General features: G+C 62.5%; 2 protein-coding genes across 4 annotated transcripts; both read right to left on the reverse strand.

The window, feature by feature from the left end:
- On the reverse strand, positions 1 to 11,024 carry LOC123346510 (flotillin-1). 3 transcript variants are annotated; one of them, XM_044983948.1, is made up of 13 exons: positions 10,949 to 11,024; positions 9,943 to 10,003; positions 9,021 to 9,096; positions 8,719 to 8,809; positions 8,118 to 8,261; positions 7,280 to 7,399; positions 6,902 to 6,997; positions 5,254 to 5,406; positions 4,230 to 4,411; positions 3,622 to 3,667; positions 2,909 to 3,046; positions 2,383 to 2,547; positions 1 to 1,712 (listed from the first exon to the last, which is right to left on the reverse strand). In XM_044983948.1, the coding sequence occupies exons 2-13, from the start codon at positions 9,983 to 9,985 to the stop codon at positions 1,680 to 1,682; spliced, it is 1,287 nt and encodes a 428-aa protein (XP_044839883.1). In that variant the 5' UTR covers positions 9,986 to 10,003; positions 10,949 to 11,024; the 3' UTR covers positions 1 to 1,679. The 3 variants fall into 3 exon arrangements, with proteins under 3 accessions (XP_044839883.1, XP_044839885.1, XP_044839886.1); XM_044983950.1 differs by having other exon boundaries at positions 10,939 to 11,007; XM_044983951.1 differs by having other exon boundaries at positions 1,674 to 1,810.
- A 7,039-nt stretch (positions 11,025 to 18,063) lies between these two features.
- LOC123346132 (radiation-inducible immediate-early gene IEX-1-like) lies at positions 18,064 to 20,664 on the reverse strand. The gene is made up of 2 exons (XM_044983357.1): positions 20,390 to 20,664; positions 18,064 to 19,513 (listed from the first exon to the last, which is right to left on the reverse strand). The coding sequence occupies exons 1-2, from the start codon at positions 20,591 to 20,593 to the stop codon at positions 19,205 to 19,207; spliced, it is 513 nt and encodes a 170-aa protein (XP_044839292.1). The 5' UTR covers positions 20,594 to 20,664; the 3' UTR covers positions 18,064 to 19,204.
- Positions 20,665 to 21,034: the final 370 nt, after the last annotated feature.

Below are 21,034 nucleotides of genomic sequence, written 5' to 3' on the forward strand. Positions count from 1 at the left end.
GCCACCCCCCCCAGGAGACGGAGGCGCCAGGAGAACGGGGCTGTTCACACACCGGGGCGTTTAATGGCCTGGGGGACAGGTACCAGGTGACGCGTACACAGGCTCACGTACAATCACTGGGGCAGAGAAGGCACCTTCATGCACCCGTCACATTTGGGGCACCAGGACACACACACACGCAGGGGGGGGCAAGGTGGGATCAGGCCCCCCCCCCCTTCTGCCTTAAACCCTGGGACCAGCAGGACCAACCGGCAGCGCTACAAGTCTGGGGGGTGGGAGGGGAACATCGTGGGAGGTGGAAACATGAGACAGGGAACCCCTAGTGGTGGAGGGGGGGGGTACAGCAGCTGGGGGTGCGTGTACGGATATGGGGCTTTCCCCCTCTAGGGGGCACCAGCCACAGGGCAGGGCCTGGGGCATGGGGCACAGGGCCTCTCCCCCCTAGGGGGACTGGCAGTGATCCAGCCCTGGGGGTGGAGGGAGGCAGGGGCCTGGCTCCTTCTCAGATTGGCCCCAAGTGGCCCAGCTGGGGGCAGCAGGAATGGCTGGGGGGCAGGGGAGGGGCAGAAGTTTACTTTGGCCACAGCAAGTGAGTGAAAATCAGTGTCAGAGGCGAAAGGGGGCAATGGCTTGAAATCCCCCCTGCCCCCTTTCATCCCGTGCCCCTTAGTGGCAATGAGACCCACAGCTGCATCCCACCCCAACTCTCCTCCCCCGGTGTCTACCCCACATCCACAGGCGCTGGGAATGCTGGATCCTGGGTGCTATGTCCCGTCCCCTCCCCAAAAAGGGATTCGCTCCTGTCGTCCTGCCCCACGGCGGGGGCTGCTGCTATGCAGGGACATCTAAGGCGTCTACAGCCCCAGTTGGCCATGAAATACCGAGCTCCCGGGAGCCGCCAAAGGGCCGACCTGACATGTCACATCAGTCCGATGACCTTCTTGCCTCGCTTCTGCTTCAGCAGCTGGTATCTTACCGGCGCCGCAAGGTGGAGACGTGCGGCCGGTGGTGTTTCGAAGCCGGGGCTGTCGGCTTTCAGCCGGTATCTGACTTTTACTTGTGGTTTTGGCCACCAGAGAGACATGAGCTGCTAAATCCGGACGGGTGCAAGGGAAAAGGAAGCCAGAGGCTTCTGACAACGGTGGAGCTTTAAGGTGAGAGATCTCAGGCGGCATTAGGAGCAGATTGAAGAGGTTGGTGGTGTTGAAAAGAGGAAATCCCAAGTTTTCCGGCCGTATAAAGGGTTTGTTCCTCACGCTGCAGCTCTTGAGAAATCAGACTCCAAAGCTGCACCTCCTTCAAGACGTGGCGCCCGCCGGTCCCGAGCTGGAGGTGACGGAACGTCTCCCTCAGGATGATCTGGGTGTGAAGAGATGACGGAGCGAGGGGGTGGGGCTGTGGGGCTGATCCCCCAGGAATACAAGGTGCAGGTTAGGGTGGCGTGGGGAGCAAACGCCCCCCCAGCTCTTCAGGGAGGGGGAGAGGTTGGGGGGCTGGCGAGGGTACACGAGAGGTAGCACTGACCCACGGGGCTCGGTGGCTGGCGCCCCACACGTCCCCCCCTCGGGGGGCAGCCAGCGTGAGGGGGGGCCTGAGATGCAGACACAGCAAGGAGAACGGGGCGGGGGCGGCTCAGGGACATGCACAGCTCAGGGCAGAGCCCCCCTGACTTCCAGCGACTAGGACATTCGCCCTGGCTTCTTCTGAGTCATCTGTGAGCGGGAGGCAAAACCGACAGGGGGAGCAGTGTCAGCGCGTCGCTCCCAGGAACCCTGATCGCAGAACAGAGTCACGGACACCTCTGGACCCCCTAGCAATGGGGGAAGGGAGTCGGGGAGAGAACCCAGGAGTCCTGGCTCCCACCCCCAGACCCCACTCCCCTCCCAGAGCCAGGGATAGAACTCAGGAGTCCTGGCTCCCAACGCCCCCCTGCTCTAACCCCCAGGCCCCACTCCCCTCCCAGCCCTGGGGAGAGAACCCAGGAGTCCTGGCTCCCAACGCCCCCCCTGCTCTAACCCCCAGGCCCCACTCCCCTCCCAGCCCTGGGGAGAGAACCCAGGAGTCCTGGCTCCCACCGCCCCCCTGCTCTAACCCCCAGGCCCCACTCCCCTCCCAGCCCTGGGGAGAGAACCCAGGAGTCCTGGCTCCCAACGCCCCCTGCTCTAACCCCCAGGCCCCACTCCCCTCCCAGCCCTGGGGAGAGGAACCCAAGAGTCCTGGCTCCCAGTCCCCCCTGCTCTAACACACCAGCCCCCACTCCCCTCCCAGCCCTGGGGAGAGAACCCAGGAGTCCTAGCTCCCAGCCCCCTCCCCTCCCTGCTCTAACCACTAACCCCCACTCCCCTCCCCTCGGATAGAACCCAGGCGTCCTGGCGCGGGTACCTGGGAGATGCTGATGCCCGTGAGTTTCTCCACAGTGTCGGGGAGTTTGCTCATGATTTCCAGCACCTCCCCCGTCATCTTGGCGGCGCCGACGCCCTCGCTGCCGCTCGACACCATGGTGATCTTCTTCACCGAGCTCAGCGGCTTGCTGATCTCCTCCGCCACCTGGGGGGAGGGGCGCCACGCCGCTCCGTTATTGTAGGGTCTCCCTTAAGTGCTGGGGGGTGAGCTGGGTTCTCAACACGGGGCCTCCCATATGGGCTGGGGACCATGCACTCTGATTTGTTATTGTGGAGCTGGGGGCCAAGCAGGCTGAGGTGTTATTGTAGGGTCTCCTGGAAGGGCTGATGCTTGTTATTGTAGGGTCTACCTTAAACGCTGGCGGTGAGCCACTTTGCTACGGCTTTCCACAAGGGCTGGGCGGGTTGTTTTTGCAGGGACTCTTGGGAGGGCTTGGGCTAGGCTGCTTTGTTATTGTAGGGTCTCCCAGGGAGCTGATCCTGCCCTCCCCCGGCCCTGGCCTCACCTGGGGCAGCTTCTCCAGCAGCATGTCCACCATGGCGGCGTCCTGGTACTGCCGGAACGCCTCCGCCTTCTTGGCCATCTGCTCGGCGTCCGCCCGCGCCTTGGCCTCAATGGCGAACGCCTCTGCCTCCCCCTTCACCTGCATGGGGGGGAGAGGGGGGCGTGATCAGCGCCGGGGGTGGATAGCACCCCGCCCACCACTCCCGTCCCGGACTCCTGGGTCCCATCCCGGTCTCCAGCCCCGCTAGAGATGACAGCCCCACGCCAATGTCCTGGACGCCTGGGTCCCATCCCGGCTTCCAGCTCCCCTAGGGGTGAGAGCCCCACGCTGCCATCCCGGATGCCTGGGTCCCATCCCGGTATCCAGCCCCCCTAGGGGTAAGAGCCCTGCGCTGCCATCCCGGATGCCTGGGTCTCATCCCGGTCTCCAGCCCCCCTAGGGGTGAGAGCCCCACGCTGCCGTCCCGGATGCCTGGGTCCCATCCCGGCTTCCAGCCCCCCTAGGGGTGAGAGCCCTGCACTGCCATCCCAGATGCCTGGGTCTCATCCCGGTCTCCAGCCCCCCTAGGAGTGAGAGCCCCACGCTGCCGTCCCGGATGCCTGGGTCCTATCCCGGTCTCCAGCCCCCCTAGGGGTGAGAGCCCTGCGCTGATGTCCTGGACTCCTGGGTCCCATTCCCGTCACAAGGCTGGGAGGGGCGAGCGCCAGACTCACTCTGAGGGACTCTGCTTCAGCCTCCGCCTGCATGATGAGCTGGCACCTGGGGAGGGAGCAGGGGGGCAGCGTCAGTGACTCCGGCGCAGTGGGGGGGTGGGACGCTGAGCGGAGGGGCTGCGAGCAGGAGCTGGCAGCAGAGGTTTCGGGGGCAGGGAGTGGGGAAGGAGGGTGCCGAGGGGTAAGCAGGGGGTTCAGGAGAAGGAGCGGTGGATGAGGCTTGTTGTGTGGGGCACAGGATGGGGGAGGTGAGGAGCAGGGTGCTGGGGGAGGGGATTGGAGCAGGGCACTGGATGGGGAGGGGAGGGGCAGGGTGCTGAGGAGGGGATCGGAGCGGGGCGTGGGATGGGCAGGGGAGGGGCAGGGTGTTGGGGGGACATTGGGGGAGGGGACGGAGATCAGAGGTGGGGCACCGTGTGGGGGGAGGCCGGCTGAGGCTGGCAGGGAGCCCCGGGGTGGATCGGGGACGGGGCGCCGGGGTGAGGCCGCGGCTCCGGCTGGGAAGGGGTTGTGGGGCGGTGTCCGGGCTGGAAGCGCTCGGCCCAGCTGGGTCTCAGGGGTGGCTGGAGGGCAGCGTGGGGAGTGGGGGGCTGGGGGAGGCGCGATACCTCTGGGCCTCCGCCAGCTTCTCCAGCCGGTAGCGCTCGGCCTCGGCCGGCTTCTTGACCGTGGCCTCCAGCTCGTGCTCCTTGCGGATGATTTCCTGCTCCTGCAGCTGGATCTGCTGGGTCCGCTCCACCACCAGCACCTGCATCTTCTGCTCCTCGATCTTCTGCTTGGTCTTGGCCACCTGCACGGGGAGGGGTCGGGGGGCACCGCCGGGGGGGGGGGGGGGTCAGCAGGGCCAAGGCAGCGGGAGTTGACACCACGGGGCGAGGGGTCAAACGTTGGCTGCGCCAATGGGTGTCACCACCACGGACACCCGGGGTTCATGCCAAGACGACGCTCCCTGGGAGGTCAGAGGTCAATGTCGAGGGGGTCATGGGTCAACACCGCTGGCATTTGTAAGTCAAGATTCGACTCCCCCCATTGAGAGGATTCAAGGGGTGAAAGGTCAAGAACCGGCAACAGTGAGGGATCGAGGGACACCACTGGGGGGGGTGTGTGGCAAAGGCTGACCCCACTGAGGCAGGTCAAAGGTCAATGTTGGGGGCAGTCTGTGGTCAACACTGGGGGGTTGATTATTAATTATTATTATTATAATAAAGAACTGACCCCAACAAGGATCAAAAGTCACCACCACCCAGAGGTCAGCCTGGACAAAGGGGTCACAGGTCCAGAACCGATGCCACTGGACGGGTCGTGGTTGATGCCGCTGGGTGGCAAAGACGTATGGGGCCAGAGATGCCCCCGGGGGTCGGCCAGGGGATGCCAAGAGCAAAGGGTGGAGTCATTGGGCAGGGAAGGAGGCCAAGAGGGTCAACCCGCCAGGCTGTCCAGGGTCAAGTTGCAGGGGGTCAAAGGTCAGCATCGGAGTCGGGGTCACAGGTCACCAGCTGTGGGTTGGCCATCTCTGGCCACCATCACATGGACATGCCTGCCCTGCCGGCTACAGTGTCCCATGGTGCCTGGGCCGGGGGCTGGCATCGGGGGGGCCCTGATCCCCCTACCCCTGTCCCCAGGGCGTCTCACCTGCAGCTGATAGGCCAGGTCGGACTCGGCCTTGCGGGTGTTCACCTCGATGTCGTAGGTGGCTTTCTTCAGCTCGTAGTCCCGCTGCGCCTTGGCCATCTCGATCTCGCTTAAGTACTGGGCAGAGAGCTTCTCCTGCTTCGCCTTGGCCTCCTGCAGGTGTGGAGGTCAGAGCCACGGTAACCCCTGTCCCCCGTCAGAGCCACGGGCCGGCTGGTATCCCCTGCCCCCGTCAGAGCCACGGGCCGGCTGGTATCCTCTGCCCCCGTCAGAGCCACGGGCCGGCTGGTAACCCCTGCCTCCGTCAGAGCCACAGTAACCCGTTCCCCATCAGAGCCACGGGCCGGCTGGTATCCCCTGCCCCTGTCAGAGCCACGGTAACCCCTGTTCCCCATCAGAGCCACGGGCCGGCTGGTATCCCCTGCCCCCGTCAGAGCCACGGGCCGGCTGGTATCCCCTGCCCCCGTCAGAGCCACGGGCCGGCTGGTAACCCCTGCCCCCGTCAGAGCCACGGGCCGGCTGGTAACCCCTGCCCCCGTCAGAGCCACGGGCCGGCTGGTAACCCCTGCCCCCGTCAGAGCCACGGGCCGGCTGGTATCCCCTGCCCCCGTCAGAGCCACGGGCCGGCTGGTATCCTCTGCCCCCGTCAGAGCCACGGGCCGGCTGGTAACCCCTGCCTCCGTCAGAGCCACAGTAACCCCTGTTCCCCATCAGAGCCACGGGCCGGCTGGTATCCCCTGCCCCTGTCAGAGCCACGGTAACCCCTGTTCCCCATCAGAGCCACGGGCCGGCTGGTATCCCCTGCCCCCGTCAGAGCCACGGGCCGGCTGGGTGGGGGGGCACCGGGGGCTCAGCAGGGGGCGCTGTGCTGCAGGGAGCAGGGTGAGGGGGGCACGGGGGGCTCAGCAGGGGGTGCTGTGCTGCAGGGAGCAGGGTGGGGGGGCACCGGGGGCTCAGCAGGGGGCGCTGTCCTGCAGGAAGGAGGGGGATGGGGGGGCACCGGGGGCTCAGCAGGGGGTGCTGCACTTTGCCCCAGCCCCCCCCCCCCCCAACACATTGACTCTCCAGCTTTCTCCCCAACCCGCCACGGCCCCTGGCCACCCGCCCAAGAGACGGAGGCGCCAGGAGAACGGGGCTGTTCACACACCGGGGCGTTTAATGGTCTGGGGGATGGGGGACAGGTACCAGGTGATGCAGACACAGGCCCCCGTCAGAGCCACGGGCCGGCTGATAACCTCTGCCCCCGTCAGAGCCACGGGCCGGCTGGTATCCCCTGCCCAGTCTGACCCACGGGCCGGCTGGTAACCCATGCCCCCGTCAGAGCCACGGGCCGGCTGGTATCCCCTGCCCAGTCTGACCCATGGGCTGGCTGGTATCCCCTGCCCCCGTCAGAGCCACGGGTCGCCTGGTATCCCCTGCCCCCGTCAGAGCCACGGGCCGGCTGGTAACCTCTGCCCCCATCAGAGCCACGGGTCGCCTGGTATCCCCTGCCCTGTCTGACCCACAGGCCGGCTAGCCTGTGCCCCCCACCCCCGGGTCACAGCTGCAGGCCGGAATCCCCACCCTTGGATCAGACCCCCATGGACCCAGCCAGCTGGAATCCCCCTGCCCCCCCGGATCAGACCCCGCACTCACGTCCAGCTCTCACCTTGATGCCGGCGTCTCTCTTGGCCTCAGCTTCTCCCATCCGGGCGTCTTTCTGCACCTGGGCGGTCCTGGCTTTCCCCAGCGAGTGCAGATAATCCTGGGGCAACGCCGTGGCGGGGAGGGGGAGAACGGGACAGAGACAGACACCTCAGTCACGCCACGCAGCCTGGCTGGAGACCATTCCCCTCTAGGGGGCGCCGGCTCCCATCCGCCCTGGGGCAGGGCAGAGCAGGGAGTGGTTGGCTCCGGGCTGGGAACAGGACACGGGGCCTGTCCCCTCTAGGGGGCGCCGGCTCCCATCCGCCCTGGGGCAGGGCAGGGAGTGGCTGGCTCTGGGACACGGGGCCTTTCCCCTCTAGGGGGCGCCGTTCTCCCTTACCTGGTCGTCGTGAATGTCCTTGAGCGTGTAGCTCACCACGCTGATGCCCATGTTGACCAGGTCTGAAGAGGCCACTTTAAAAACCTGCTCCGAGAATTTCTTCCGATCCTTGTAGATTTCCTGCCCGGGGTGGGGAGACAAGGGGTGAGTCGGGGTGGGGGGGCAGGGCTGGGACAGACACATGGGGGGGCAGATCTGATTCCCCCAGGAGGGGGCGCTGACACCCACACACCAGGGGGGGAGGGGCAGGTCTGACCCCCCAGCAGGGTGCGCTGACACCCACACAGGGGGCAGGTCTGATTCCCCCAGCAGGGGGCGCTGACACCCACACACCGGGGGGGGGGAGGTCTGACCCCCCAGCAGGGTGCGCTGACACCCACACAGGGGGCAGGTCTGATTCCCCCAGCAGGGGGCGCTAACACCCACACACCGGGGGGGAGGTCTGACCCCCCCAGTGGGGGGCGCTGACACACACACAGGGGGCAGGTCTGATTCCCCCAGCAGGGGGCACTGACACACACACACTGGGGCGGGAGGGGCAGGTCTGACCCCCCCATCAGGGAGCGCTAACACCCACACTGGGGGCAGGTCTGACCCCGCAGCAGGGGGCGCTGACACACATACAGGGGGCAGGTCTGATTCCCCCAGCAGGGGGCGCTGACACCCACACACTGGGGCGGGAGGGGCAGGTCTGACCCCTCATCAGGGGGCGCTGACAGACAGACAGACGCACACACAGAGGAGGCAGTTCTGACCCCCCAGCAGGGGGCGCTCACACACACACACACACACACACACACAGCAGGGCTGACCCCCCCCCCAGCTGCCGGCCCCCCACCTCCACAGTCATGTGGGCCATGATGGCCCGCTGATGCCCCTCCAGCGTCTCCAGCGCGATGTGGGTGATCTCGCTCTCCGACTTGCCGAGGAACATCTGGCAGGCGGCCGCCAGCATCTCCTTGTTCTGGCCCTGGATCTTCACCTGCCGGAGCGAGGCCATGACGGGAGGGAGGAATGGAGCCCTGTGCCCGCCCCCGACAGCCCTCCCTGCGAATCCTAGGGATGCTCCGGGGGTGGGGCGCCTTCCCCTTTAAGAGGAAGAGGCTATTGCCTGCACCCCAACAACAGTTGCCCAGAGACCGTATCCATGGTGGTCAAGGGGGCTCTGGCCCTGTGGTCCCACGGCATCATTGGGCAGGTACCAATGGGGAAATGGGGGGGATGAGCCAGGCTGGGCAGGTACCATCGGGGAAAATGAGGGAGGGGGTATGAGCCAGGCTGGGCAGGTACCACTGGGGGAAATATGGGGGTGAGTGGTGCCAGTGGCAGGTACCACTGGGGGGACCATGATAGCTGGCTGGTTTCCTAGGTGATCCCGACCCTGTTCCCTCCTCCCTGGGGTTTCCGTGGCGACCTCGGAGTCAGGGGGCGCCGGTTACCTGGGCGATGCCGGTGACAGAGATGGGGACCCCGTGCCGGGTATAAACCTTCTCGCTTTTCACATTCAGGGTCAGCGTGTTCAAGGAGATCCTGTGGGGAAAGCAGGGGGGTCAGGAGAGGGTACCCCCCTATGCACACATCCGGCCCGGTATCCCCACCCCCACATGCTGATCCCTCCTGAGCTCTGACCCCTGCCCCAGTGGGGTGATGGGGGGATCTCCTACAGACTTGGGGAGCGCAGGGACGAGCCAGGGAGCCCTGACCTAGGGGCTCTCTGTGGAGGGGGGTTTTGGAGACTCACCTCTGGATCTGCTGGATGCAGGGGAGGACGAAGACCCGGCCCCCTGCCACCATCACTGGGGGGCTGCGGCAGAAGCCTAGGGGGAGGGGAGGAGAATGTTAGCCACAGCTGGGCGCTGAGATGCAGCCGGCTTTGGGGTGGGACAGCTGGGAAACAGCCGCGTGGAACAGCGTCGCTGCACGGGGAGGGCTCGCCCGCCGTCGAATTGCAGCCAGCTCTGGGGTGGGTGGCTGGGGAACAGCTGTGTAGAACAGGGACACCGCTGAGATGCAGCCGCCTCTAGGGTGGCCGGCTGGGGAACATGCAGTGAATCCTGAACAATTTGAAACCACCGGGGAAATTTTAAGGAGGCAGGAAGTGAGCTCAGCTGGGACACCCCCTACTGAGCCCCCACCCACCCCCCACATCACAGTGCCCCCTGCTGAGCCCCTGCCCCGGTACCCGCAGCCCAGCGCCCCCTGCCGAGCCCCACCTCGCTCCCCGCTGCCCCCCACCCTGCTCCTTGCTGCTCCCCAGTGGCCATTAGTGACGCAGAAAAGAGGATTTGATCGTTAACCATCAGATTAGTGCCCCCCCCCCCCCCCCGCAGGCCCATCCCCTGGGAGCAGGTGATGTCACTGGCTCAGATCCCATCTCTTCACTGGTGGGTATTTCAGGCTGGCTCAGAGGGGCAGGGGATGGGGCCTTTCCCCTGTGGGGCGGGCGAGTCCCAAAAGTGGGGGGCTGGGGGGGCTCGGACTCCACTCCCTGGTCTGGGTTTCTCCCAGGGATCGGGCCCCTAACGAGCTCGGGCATTAGGCCCAGGTCTTAGCCGGGGTGCGGGGGTGGGGCTGGGGGTTAGGGGTCCCAGGAGGGGGCAGCATCAGGCTCCCACCCTGGGAGTGTCTCTTCCCATATGAGACCAGCAGGGGGAGCAACTCACCCGAGACCACCATGGCCTCATTGGGGCCACACGTGAAGAACATCCTGATGCCGGAGGGATCCTGAAAGAGACGAGAGCGACTCAAACCGAACCCAGGAGTCCTGGCTCCCAGCCCCTGCCCCAACCACTAGACCCCACTTCCCTCCCAGAGCCGGGGACAGAACCCAGGAGTCCGGGCACCCAGCCCACCCCCAGCCATAGATCCCACTCCCCTCCCAGAGCCGGGGACAGAACCCAGGAGTCCGGGCACCCAGCCCCCCCTGCTTTAACCCACCAGCCCCTACTCCCCTCCCAGAGCCGGGGACAGAACCCAGGAGTCCTGGCTCCCAGCCCCCCTGCTCTAACCACGGGCCCCCATTCTCCTCCCAGAGCCAGGGGGAGAACCCAGGCTTCCTAGCTCCCACCCCCACCCCCACTCTAGCCACTAGACTCCCAGAGCCGGGGAGAGAACCCAGGAGTTCTGGCTCCCACCCCCGCTCTAACTACTAGACCCCACTTCCCTCCCAGAGCCAGGGAGAGAACCCAGGAGTCCGGGCTATTTTCCTCTCTCCCGCCAGGCGGTGGCGGATAATTACAGCCCCGTTCCTGGCCAGACTCCAGCTGAGCCCCAGGGAGCTCCCCACCCACCTGCCGCCTGAGCCCCACAGAGCCGCTGCTGATTCCACCCAACGGGGGAGGGGATCACTGGGGTCCCGCTCACCCCACCCCCAGCTGCGCACCCCACTTCAACCCTGTGCTTCGGCCCCCACCCCCGACCCCCCTCTCCGCCCGTGCACCCCCTGCCTCCCTTTCTGCCCGTGCACCCCCCCGACCCCCGCTCATGCACCCCCCCGACCCCCCTCTCCGCCCGTGCATCCCCTGCCTCCCTTTCTGCCCATGCACCCCCCCGACCCCCCCTCTCTGCTCATGCACCCCCCGACCCCCATCTCCTCCCGTGCACCCCTCCCCCCGCCCATGCACCCCCGACCCCCCTCTCCGCCCGTGCACCCCCCCCCCCTTTGCTGACCGGGTCTCTTGCTCCGGCCAACTCCCCGTCCGTCTGTCCTGCTGCAAACACGCCCCACCCTCCTGTGACCGCCACTATCCCGTCAGCCCCCGCAGTTTTCCCAGGCCCGGGGCGGTGCTGCCACCTGCTGGCCGCAGCCCCGCGTGGCAACCGGGCAGCGGCAGGGCGCTGCGTGCGGTGTTTTCCCCAGGAATTGAAATGGGGGGGGGGGGGGGGGGGGGGGGGGGGGGGGGGGGGGGGAGGTCAGGGCCGATGGGGGTGAGACCGTGAGGGCGAAGGTGGGCTGTATCTGGGGTGACCTGATGTCCCGATTTGATAGGGACAGTCCCGATTTCGGGGTCTTTTTCTTATATAGGCTCCTATTACCCCTCACCCACACCCCGATTTTTCACATTTGCTGTCTGGCCACCCTATATAGAATCATAGATTATTAGGGTTGGAAGGGACCTCAAGAGATCATCTAGTCCAACGCCCTGCTCAAAGCAGGACCAATCCCCAAATCCCTATGGCACCGTAGTAAAAACTGAAAAATGTTTCATGACCATTTTATTAGATTTAAAATCATCAGGCAAATTAAAGTTGGCTACTCAAGTCTTCCATGAAGCACAACATTTACAGCCTTCTTGGTTTCTTCTTGTAGTTTTGCACAACTCTGTTAATGAACTTCTTGAATGCAACGCGTTCATCTTTGGTGGCTTCTCGTGTGTCCGGTACTTCCATTCCTGCAGTTGATATGCTCATTAGTTCAGTCACATGATCAGGCAGAAGGCGATGTCTTTCAGAACACAATATTCTAGTCAATGAGGAAAGAGAAGGCTGGCCTGTAGCTGTTGTGACTGGGAGTAGCAAGAGATGAATTCCCACTTCTTTCATCCCAGGAAACAGAACAAAGATCGCGTCAAATAAGTTGAAGTCAAATCTTCATTCATTCGTCATATGATATTCCTCTCTGTGTTCAAATTCTCTATTCTGTCCTGAGCACATGGTAGCCCCCATTGCTGGTAGTGCCTCACTCCACTCAACTGTCGGTGTTTTATAGGACATGGATCTGTAAAAGCTACGTAGAGGTTGAGTAGAATCCAGAAGTCGCTGTTGTAGATTTTGAAGAATCAAGTCTGTGTACTTTTTCAGTTGTCTTAACAAACACTTCTTGTCCTCTTCACTTGAGGATTCAGTCTAAATGCCTTCATTGGTCAACTTCTGGACTGAAGTCTTTGCTTCTTCCAGTACTTTTTCAATGGATAGCTGTCTGATTGATCCACATGTAGCTTCCGTTGCTGGACAGAGATCTACTGCTGTTGTAGCAGATGCCTGGATGGCCTTGTGTAATGACCCAAGTGGTTTCGACAGTAGACTTACAAGAGAGAGAATGGCTGCAGTCTTCTCTGAACTTAGCAGCGAAAGTAATCCACCAGCCTCACTCCTTAGATCCATCCCATCTTGGTAGATACTTTCCAAAGCCAGTAACAACGGCTGGAGTAATTTTAAGACAACAGCCAAGGATTGCTCATGAGAAAGCCAGTGGGTTTTCCCAGGTTGGACTAATTTGAACTTCAGTCCCAGTGTATTTTCTATATTTTCCAAGATATTCAGTCTTTATGGACTCTTGCTGAAAGAAAGAATATAATGAAGACATTACATTTATAGCTTTTTAAATGTCTTTTTGAAGAGTCTGCAGCTCGTACTAGCGCTAGTTGGAGTAGATGGCCTCTGCAGTGTGTATAGGAGAGATTAGGGTTACACTTTTCTTTGAGCAAAGCTTGTGCTCCACCATGTCTTCCAGAGAAGTTTGCAGCTCCATCAAATGCACAAGCAGCCATCTGTTTGGGGTCCAATGGACAAGCATTTAACTCTTCTAAGATGTGGGTGGTCACAGATGGAGCCGATGTGTCTTCTATAACTTGAACATCTAGAAATGCATCTACTAGCCTACCACTGACATCAAGATAACGGACACAATGACCTAATACTTGATGCGTTCATCAGCCATGTATGGACAGTCTCTGAATGTGGTGAGAGAGTTCTTCACTTTTTCATCTGTTGAGTCTTTCACTGTTGCACCACATGCTTCTAGCCAGTCATCTGAATTTCTTTGGGAAAGATAGTGAGCATTTGCTGGCCTTCTTCGGAACCAGTGTTCAGCTTCAGGATGAACAAGTGACAATGCACTTAACACTGGCCTCCAGTTTGTAGTGTGAGGTATCTCTTGCTTAAATAGAAAGTAGGATGCCACAGCCATATTTGTTCGCATGAACTGTGTTGTGTCTCCAGCATTCTTAACAGCCTCGTTAACACTCACCGGTGCTGGGTGGGGGGCAGGGCTGGGCTGGTGGAGGGCTGTGGGTCGGGAGTGGGGGGCACTGGCGGAGCTGAGGGGAACCCAGGACCAGGCTGGCAGGGGCTGGAGATCGGGAGTGAGGGGCACTGGTAGGGCTGGTGGAGCTCAGGGCCTGGCTGGCAGGGGCTGCGGGTTGGGAGTGAGGGGCACTGGTAGGGCTGGGGGAGCTCAGGACCAGGCTGGCAGGGGCTGGAGATCGGGAGTGAGGGGCACTGGTAGGGCTGGGGGAGCTCAGGGCCTGGCTGGCAGGGGCTGCGGGTCGGGAGTGAGGGGCACTGGCAGGGCTGGGAGGGGGGGAACCAGGATTTTGTGAGTTAACCCTGCTGTTTTGGCATGAGCCCCCATCCCGTTCTCATGACTTTCCAAGAAGACCCAGGGTGGCGTCTGCGTCACTTCCTGTCCCAAACTCGGGGGCGCGGCGCCTGTGAAGGGGCCGCCCGGTCCCCACCCAGAGGTGGCTGCATTAGAACCCGGGGCTGGCTCCTGTTAACTGTCAGGGCGGCAGTTCACCCTGTGGCCACCAGGTGGCGCGCGCGGCCAATAGTCCAGCGCCGAGGCCGGGGGGGGCATCGTCTGAGCATGGGGGAGAAAATTTGCTTCTTTCAGTGGGTGGGGGGGGATGCCCAGCCCATAACCACCCCCAGGCCTCTGTGCCCCCCCCAGGATAGGGGCAGAACATGCTGTGAGTGGCAGAGCCCCCCCCCCCCCCAGCCAGCCCCCCAGGTGCCTGCCCCGGTGCCGGCTAGGGGGCACTAGGAGCGGTCGAGCTCAGTAGCATGTTCGACCCCCCCCCCACCCGCTCTGCCGGCCAGGGGTCAGGTCATGCCTGGGGAGGGGAGAAGGGGGGGGGGCGTTGGTAACAGGGGCAGAGAGCCAGCAAACTCCTTACACACAGGAGGGAGCCGGACTCATAGGAATTATCAGAGCCGGCGCCCCCGAGTGGGGACAGGCCCCTGCCCCATCCCCTGCCCCCCTGAGCCAGACAGTCCCTCCCCTGGGGCTGGATAGGAGCCGCCACCCCCCCTGCCCCATCCCCCAGCCCCCTGAGCCAGCCAGTCCCTGCCCTGGGGCCGGGGGGAGCCGCCACCCCCCCTGCCCCATTCCCTGCCCCCCTGAGCCAGCCAGTCCCTCCCCTGGGGCTGGGGGGAGCCGCCACCCCCCCTGCCCCATTCCCTGCCCCCCGAACCAGCCAGTCCCTGCCCTGGTGCTGGGGGGAGCTGGTGCCCCCTGAGCGGGGACAGGCCCCTGCCCCATTCCCTGCCCCCCCCAAGCCAGCCAGTCCCTGCCCTGGGGTGGGGCGGGAGCTGGTGCCCCTAGAGGGGACAGGCCCCTGCCCCATTCCCTGCCCCCCTGAGGCAGCCAGTTCCCGCCCTGGGGCGGGGGGGAGCCGGTGCCCCCCCTGCCCCATCCCCCACCCCCCTGAGCCAGCCAGTCCCTGCCTTGGGGCTGGGGGGAGCCAGCGCCCCCCAGAGGGGACAGGCCCCTGCCCCATTCCCTGCCCCCCTGAGCCAGCCAGGCCCTGCCCTGGGGCTGGGGGGGAGCTGGCGCCCCCCAGAGGGGACAGGCCTCTGCCCCATTCCCTGCCCCCTGAGCCAGCAGTGTCCCCAAGTCAGACTTGGCCCAGGGAGTGTGTGGTGGGGGGGGTGGGGGGGAGAAGAGTTGTGTATTTCCAGGGCTGGTATTTCCACTCCTCTGCCCCCCTGTGGCTCTGGGCTCTCTGTGCCGGGTGGGGGGCGGGGGGCGGACGTGGGCTCTGCGGCTTCCTTTCGCGTGTGGGTCTCACCTCTGGGGGGAGAGGAAACGGGGCCGTGCGGTGAGGCAGAGCTCGGAAGCCACGAGCTTGGGCAATTCCCAGCCTGGGCCCGGGCCCAGGGCCCCTGGCAGCGCTTTCCGTCATGTGTTTCGTCAGCTGGAGAGCGGAGGGTTGTGTGTGTGTGACCCGCGTGTGTGCACAGACACACACACACAGCCCCAGGCCAGGCTGGGCCATGAAAACACACACACACAGCCTCCCTTGCTCTAACCACTAGAACCCACTCCCTTCCCAGAGCCGGGGAGAGAACCCGGGGTCCTGGCTCCCAGCCCTCCCAACCACTAGACCCCACTCCCCTCCCAGAGCCAGGGAAAGAACCCAGGAGTCCTGGCTCCCAACCCCGCCCCTCCCCCCCACCACTAGACACCACTGCCTTCCCGGAGCCCCCCAGCCCCCCCCCAGCTCTAACCACTAGACACCACTCCCCTCCCAGAGCCAGGGAGAGAACCCAGGAGTCCTGGCTCCCAGCTCCCCTGCTCTAACCACTAGACCCCACTTCCTTCCCAGCCCCCAAGGGTAGAACCCGGGCATCCTGCTGAGGCCACCCTGGGCTGAGTGTCCGCTGCCGCAGGCGCTATCTGTACGTGGGCGCTCGCTATATATAACCCTCCCCTCGTGGCCCAGACAGGTACCGGCGGGAACCCGCAGTTCCTATGCCCCCGCAGAGAGCCCGGAATAGCCCCTTATCAGCCGCTGCCGCTGGGCTTATCCGTGTGTCCAAGGGCGCCGGGCGCGGCTCGCCCAGCCCCTGCGGCTCTCGCTGGCCGGGAGCTCGGCGCTAAGATTACCCCAGAGGAGAGAGAGATGGAGAACAACCCCGCTGGGGGCGGGGGGCTTAGCTAGCTTGGGCAGCCCCAGCGGAGGGTGGCTGGAGCTACGGATCGCTCGAGAAGGCGCGATTTGCTGGCGCTAAGGGTGGCAGGACGGGGCTGAGAACGGTGGGTTGGCAGATACACGCGCTCCCCGGCCAGGGCCTGTGTGCCAGAGTCCCTGACTCCCAGAGACACGCCGGGACGCGCGTGTGTGTGTGTGTGGGGGGGGGGGGGGCTTAGAGTCCTGGGACACCAGGAAACATCGTTAAACTGGCGATTTGCCTGATTTTTCCCTCATGCCAGATCACAGTTAACGATTAAAAACCCGGGTAGAATGAAAACCTCCAGAGAGTTACACGTAACCCGCAGTTATACTGGTTATAGCAGGGTCGGACTGGACGGCACCGCGAGAGGTCGTCCCGTCCCGTCCCCTGCACTCCAGGCAGGACTCAGTATCATCTAGACCAGCCCTGAGAGGTGTTTGTCCAACCTGCTCTTAAAAATCCCCAATGATGCAGATTCCACAACCTCCCTCGGCAATTTATCCCAGTGCTTCACCACCCTGACAGTTAGGAAGTGTTTCCTAATGTCCAACCTAAACCACCCTGGCTGCAATTTAACCCCATTGCTTCTTGGCCTGGCCTCAGAGGTTAACGAGAACAATTTAGCACCATCCTCTTCACAATAACCTTTCACATACTTGAAAACTGTTCTCATGTCCCCCCCTCGGTCTTCTCTCCTCCAGACTAAACACACCCAGTGTTTTCAGTCTGCCCTCACAGCTCATGTTTTCTGGCCCTTTAATCATGGTTGTTGCTTTTCTCTGGACTTTCTCCAATTTTTCCACATCTTTGCTGAGATGCGGCGCCCAGAACTGGACACAAGCCTCCAGCCGAGGCCTAATCAGGGCAGAGGAGAGCGGAAGGATGACTTCTAAGTTCCTGGTTACGACACTTCTGCTAACACAGTTTCATCTCAGAACGAGGTTTGGGTTTTTGGCACCAGTGTGACACTGCTGACTCATACTTAGCTTGTGGTCACTGTGACCCCAGACCCCTTTCCGCAGTTCTCCTTCCCAGGCAGTCACTTCCTATTGTGAGTGTGTGCAACTGATTGTTCCTTCCTGAGTGGAGGACTTTGCATTTGTCCTTATTAAACGTTATCCTATTTCCTTCAGACCATTTCTCCAGTTTGTCCAGATCATTTTGAATTTTAATCCTGTCCTTCAAAGCACTTGCAACCCCTCCCAGCTTGGTATCGTCCGCAACCTTTACAAGTGTGATCTCTGTGCCATGAGCTAAATCATTGATGAAGATAGGGAACAGAACCGGACCCAGAGCTGATCCCTGCGGACCCCACTCGTGATGCCCTTCCAGCCTGACTGTGAACCCCTGAGAACTCCTCTCTGGGAGCAGTTTTCCACCCAGTTCTGCACCCACATTATAGTAGCTCCAGCCACCTTGCATTGCCCTAGTTTGTGCAGGAGAAGGTCACACGAGACAGTATCAAAGCTTTACTGAAGTCAAGCTAGACCACGTCTCCCACTTCCCTGCTGTCCCCAAGGCTTGTTCCTCTGTCAAAGGTAACAAGCCTTGTGGGGGATGGGGGAATAGGTAACACCACCATTCAGCTGAGAATGAGAACCCAGGTGTCCTGAGTCCCAGCCCCCCACTCAGGGTGACCAGACAGCAAACGTGAAAAATTGGGACAGGCGGTGGGGGTGCTAATAGGAGCCTATATAAGAAAAAGGCCCAAAACTCAGGCCATCTGGTCACCCTATAGCCACTGGACCCCACTCCCCTCCCCGGGCTGGGCCAGGTTTCCTCACTCGGGGCTGCACCCCTCCCCCATGAAATGGACTAGCTTCTCCCCCCAGGCCCTGCCCCCAGGGTCCACCATCAGCCAATGAGAACGTGTCCAGCTGATGTAATGCAGAATGTGGGTGGAGCTTGGAATGTGAAGCCCCCCCCACCCGCTCACCCCTTGAATGCTCCTGTAGTTGAATTGAGCTTCCCACCCCCCCAAATCTCCTCGCTCCTCCAGTGCCACGAGACCCTTTCACCCCTCCAGGTGAGCTGAGCTTCGCCTTCAGCCGACCCCCTCCCCCAGGGGACGTGGGACCCCCCTGCCCCCCGGAAATCAGACACACCCACAGGAGTCAGCACATTTATTTTGTTCACAGAACATACACAGGTCGGACGACTTGTCCGGGAAAGAGTTTGGGGCAAAAACGCCTTGGAAACATCAGCCTGAATTTTGGTCAGTTCGGGGCAAGTCTCGGCCTCCGAAGCATCCAGAGCCTCTCACAAGCGCTTACACAGTAAGCGTACGCAGCAGCCAGGGACCCTGCTGGTCGGACACCCAGGGCATGAGCAGAGCTGGGGGGTGTCTAAGAAGGAAGGGCAGGGGGGCAGCGATCTCTTTAGTGCAGGTTGGTCTTACCCTGACTTCTCGCCTCCTCCCAGGGTCAGAAAAATCCCTTAAAGCAGCACAATAATTTTTCTGCCTCCAAACTTCTCCCTCTGCCCAACGCACCAGCACGTCCTTAGTTCTGTGCCTCAATCAAGTAGGTCGTTTATAGGAGACCCAAGGATCAGAGGCTGTTTTGCCCCAGAGGAACCCAGCCTGGCCTGCGCCTGGAGAACTGTAGGGGTGAATTCTAGTACATTTGGCTGGCAAAGTTTTCCCCCCCTCCTAGGAGCATTTCCATAGTTTTATACCTCCCTGGGATTTGCAGCCAGCTATTCCTGTCAGCTCCACCTCGCCTCAGGCTGCTTTGCTACCAGTTAGAGGGGAGTTTCCCCCTCTGGGTAACGGCACTAACAAACATTAATTAAAGTCCCCATAGAGACAAGAACAGGATACATGTCCCTGTTTAAACGGATGAGGACGTTTAACGGTTTTTATTCCACCCTGGATGAAAGCAGCATTTTCCCCGCAGGCATGTTCCCGCTTCGATCATTAAATAGCACATCTTTAAATTACAAATATATAAATATTATAAATATTAGATATTAATAAGTTATGTCAGTAATACCCCCCCTCACACACACACACAAAGTCTCAGTCACTGCTGGCGCCAGGAATTCCCTGCTCACGGCTGCCGAAGAGGTTTCATGTTGCTACTGACGTCAGGCGTCCGGCGGCGTCCGGATTCTTCACCGGCTTAGTTCAGAGGCAGCAGCAGAGAGTTGGCCAAAGGCCAGCAGGGTTAACCCATTAGTGGCTGGAGTCAGGCCCCAGGCCCGGTTGACCCCTTGGTGTCTTGGCCTGAGAAACGCTGGGCGGGGGTCTCAGAAAGCGGCTGGATTCTGCTCCAGGAACTGGCTGATTTCCATGGTGGATTCGGCAGCCTCGCGGCCCCCGTGCGAACTGGTAGCGTTGGCCACCTCTGGGAGCTCCAGGGGCGTCGGGAGCACTTCTGAGAGGGGGGTCTCGCAGCGGGAGCCCCCGCTCTCCACAGAGCGGTCGGGGACCCCCTGCTCCGGCCCCAGGGCCAGGTCTTCGTCTGCGTTATAGACTTGGTAGAAGAGGATGGTGAGGAGGATGAAGAGCAGACGTTTGGCCTGGCTGCGTTCCTTGGCCGGATAGTAGCGTTTCACCTGGTCGGGAGGAAGCAGACGGGACATTAGAGACCTGGCTGGCAGGGGGGCCCAAGTATTACCCACAATGCACCAGTCCCACCCCCAGTGCCCTGTGCCCAACAGATTACCCAGAATGCCCCACACCCAGCTACCGTGGCTGGGAGGTCAGCCCGGTTACCCAGAACCCTCTGCTTCTACCCGCAATGCCCTCTGCCACCAAAACAACTTGCGATTCCGGGGCAGCGCAGGCTCAGCAGCTGAGCCAGGCAATCTGAACCCCCATTGCACTGAGCGAGATCTAGATGCCTCCCCTGTGTGTCATAGGCCCCATAGTGCTCCCATCTAGGGGGGCAGATTAGCAAGAGAATCACCCCGGCAGTGAGCAGCAGGGAGCCTGGGACACAGACAGCCCCTCCCCCCCCATCAGCAGGGGATCTCTGGGGCAGAATCACGTGCACATGGGGCCACCTGTCTGGGATATGCAGGAGCAGGTCCGATGGGGTGACTCATCCTGCACTGGTCTGTAGGCCCACAGCAAGAGGGCCGGGCTACAGGTCTCAGCTGCCCCCCACCCCCAGCGTGCTCAGAGATGGGGAGAGACACTCCCGGCTGCAGGGAGCCATGCTGCCCCATGGGCTAGTGGAGGGGAGAAGCTACCCCACCCTCACCCTCCCTCCAGCAGCAGGGACTGACCCAGAGAGCCATCAGCAGCCTACTTCTACAGCAGGGGAAACTGAGGCACAAGGGGGTGGAACAGCAAGGGAGCCCTCACTCCTGGATCCCCCCTGCCACACTTTAACCCAATAGATCCCTCCCCAGAGAACCCAGGAGTCCTGACTCCGCCCCCCAGAGAACCCAGGCGTCCCAGCTCCCACCGCAGCCCCCCAGACTCACCACGGGGGGGTAGAGCACTTTGCGCAGCCGCTTCCTGCCCCGGGTCGGGTTCCTGCGGGGCGGGGTCTGGCTCACCGCGGGCAGTGGGTCGAAGGTGAAATACTGGGGCCCGGTGCCCCTGCTGGGGGGCTCGGCTCTGGGCAGGGCGGGCATCCGGGGCTCGCAGGCTAAGCACATGCTGGTGGCACCGTACAGCGCGTTCATGGGGCTGGGGCGCAGCGCGATTTTCAGAGCTTGTCCCCGGGTGCGGCGCAGAGCGATCTTCTGCCCGCGTCCCCCCAGCGCCGCTTTATGAATGGAGCCAGCCCCGCCCCTGGCGCCCCATTGGCTGCGCCCGGGGGTGACAGCTCAGCGTGCGATCACGGGGGAAAATCCCGGGCCGCCGCGCGATGCTGGCCCCGAGCCCGGGCGGGGAATGGCACGTAGCGGGCGGGGCTCGCGGGGGGGCAGGGCAGAAAATAATGAATGCAGGAAATCTGCAAGTACACACAGAGTGTGCAACCCCCCCCGGCTGTGCAACACACACACACACACACACAGAGTGTGCAACCCCCCCTGGCTGTGCAACACACACACACACAGTGTGCAACCCCCCCCGGCTGTGCAACACACACACACACTGTGCAACCCCCCCGGCTGTGCAAC

This window comes from Mauremys mutica, chromosome 12 (genome assembly GCF_020497125.1).
Source record: "Mauremys mutica isolate MM-2020 ecotype Southern chromosome 12, ASM2049712v1, whole genome shotgun sequence".
Taxonomy (NCBI): domain Eukaryota; kingdom Metazoa; phylum Chordata; order Testudines; family Geoemydidae; genus Mauremys; species Mauremys mutica.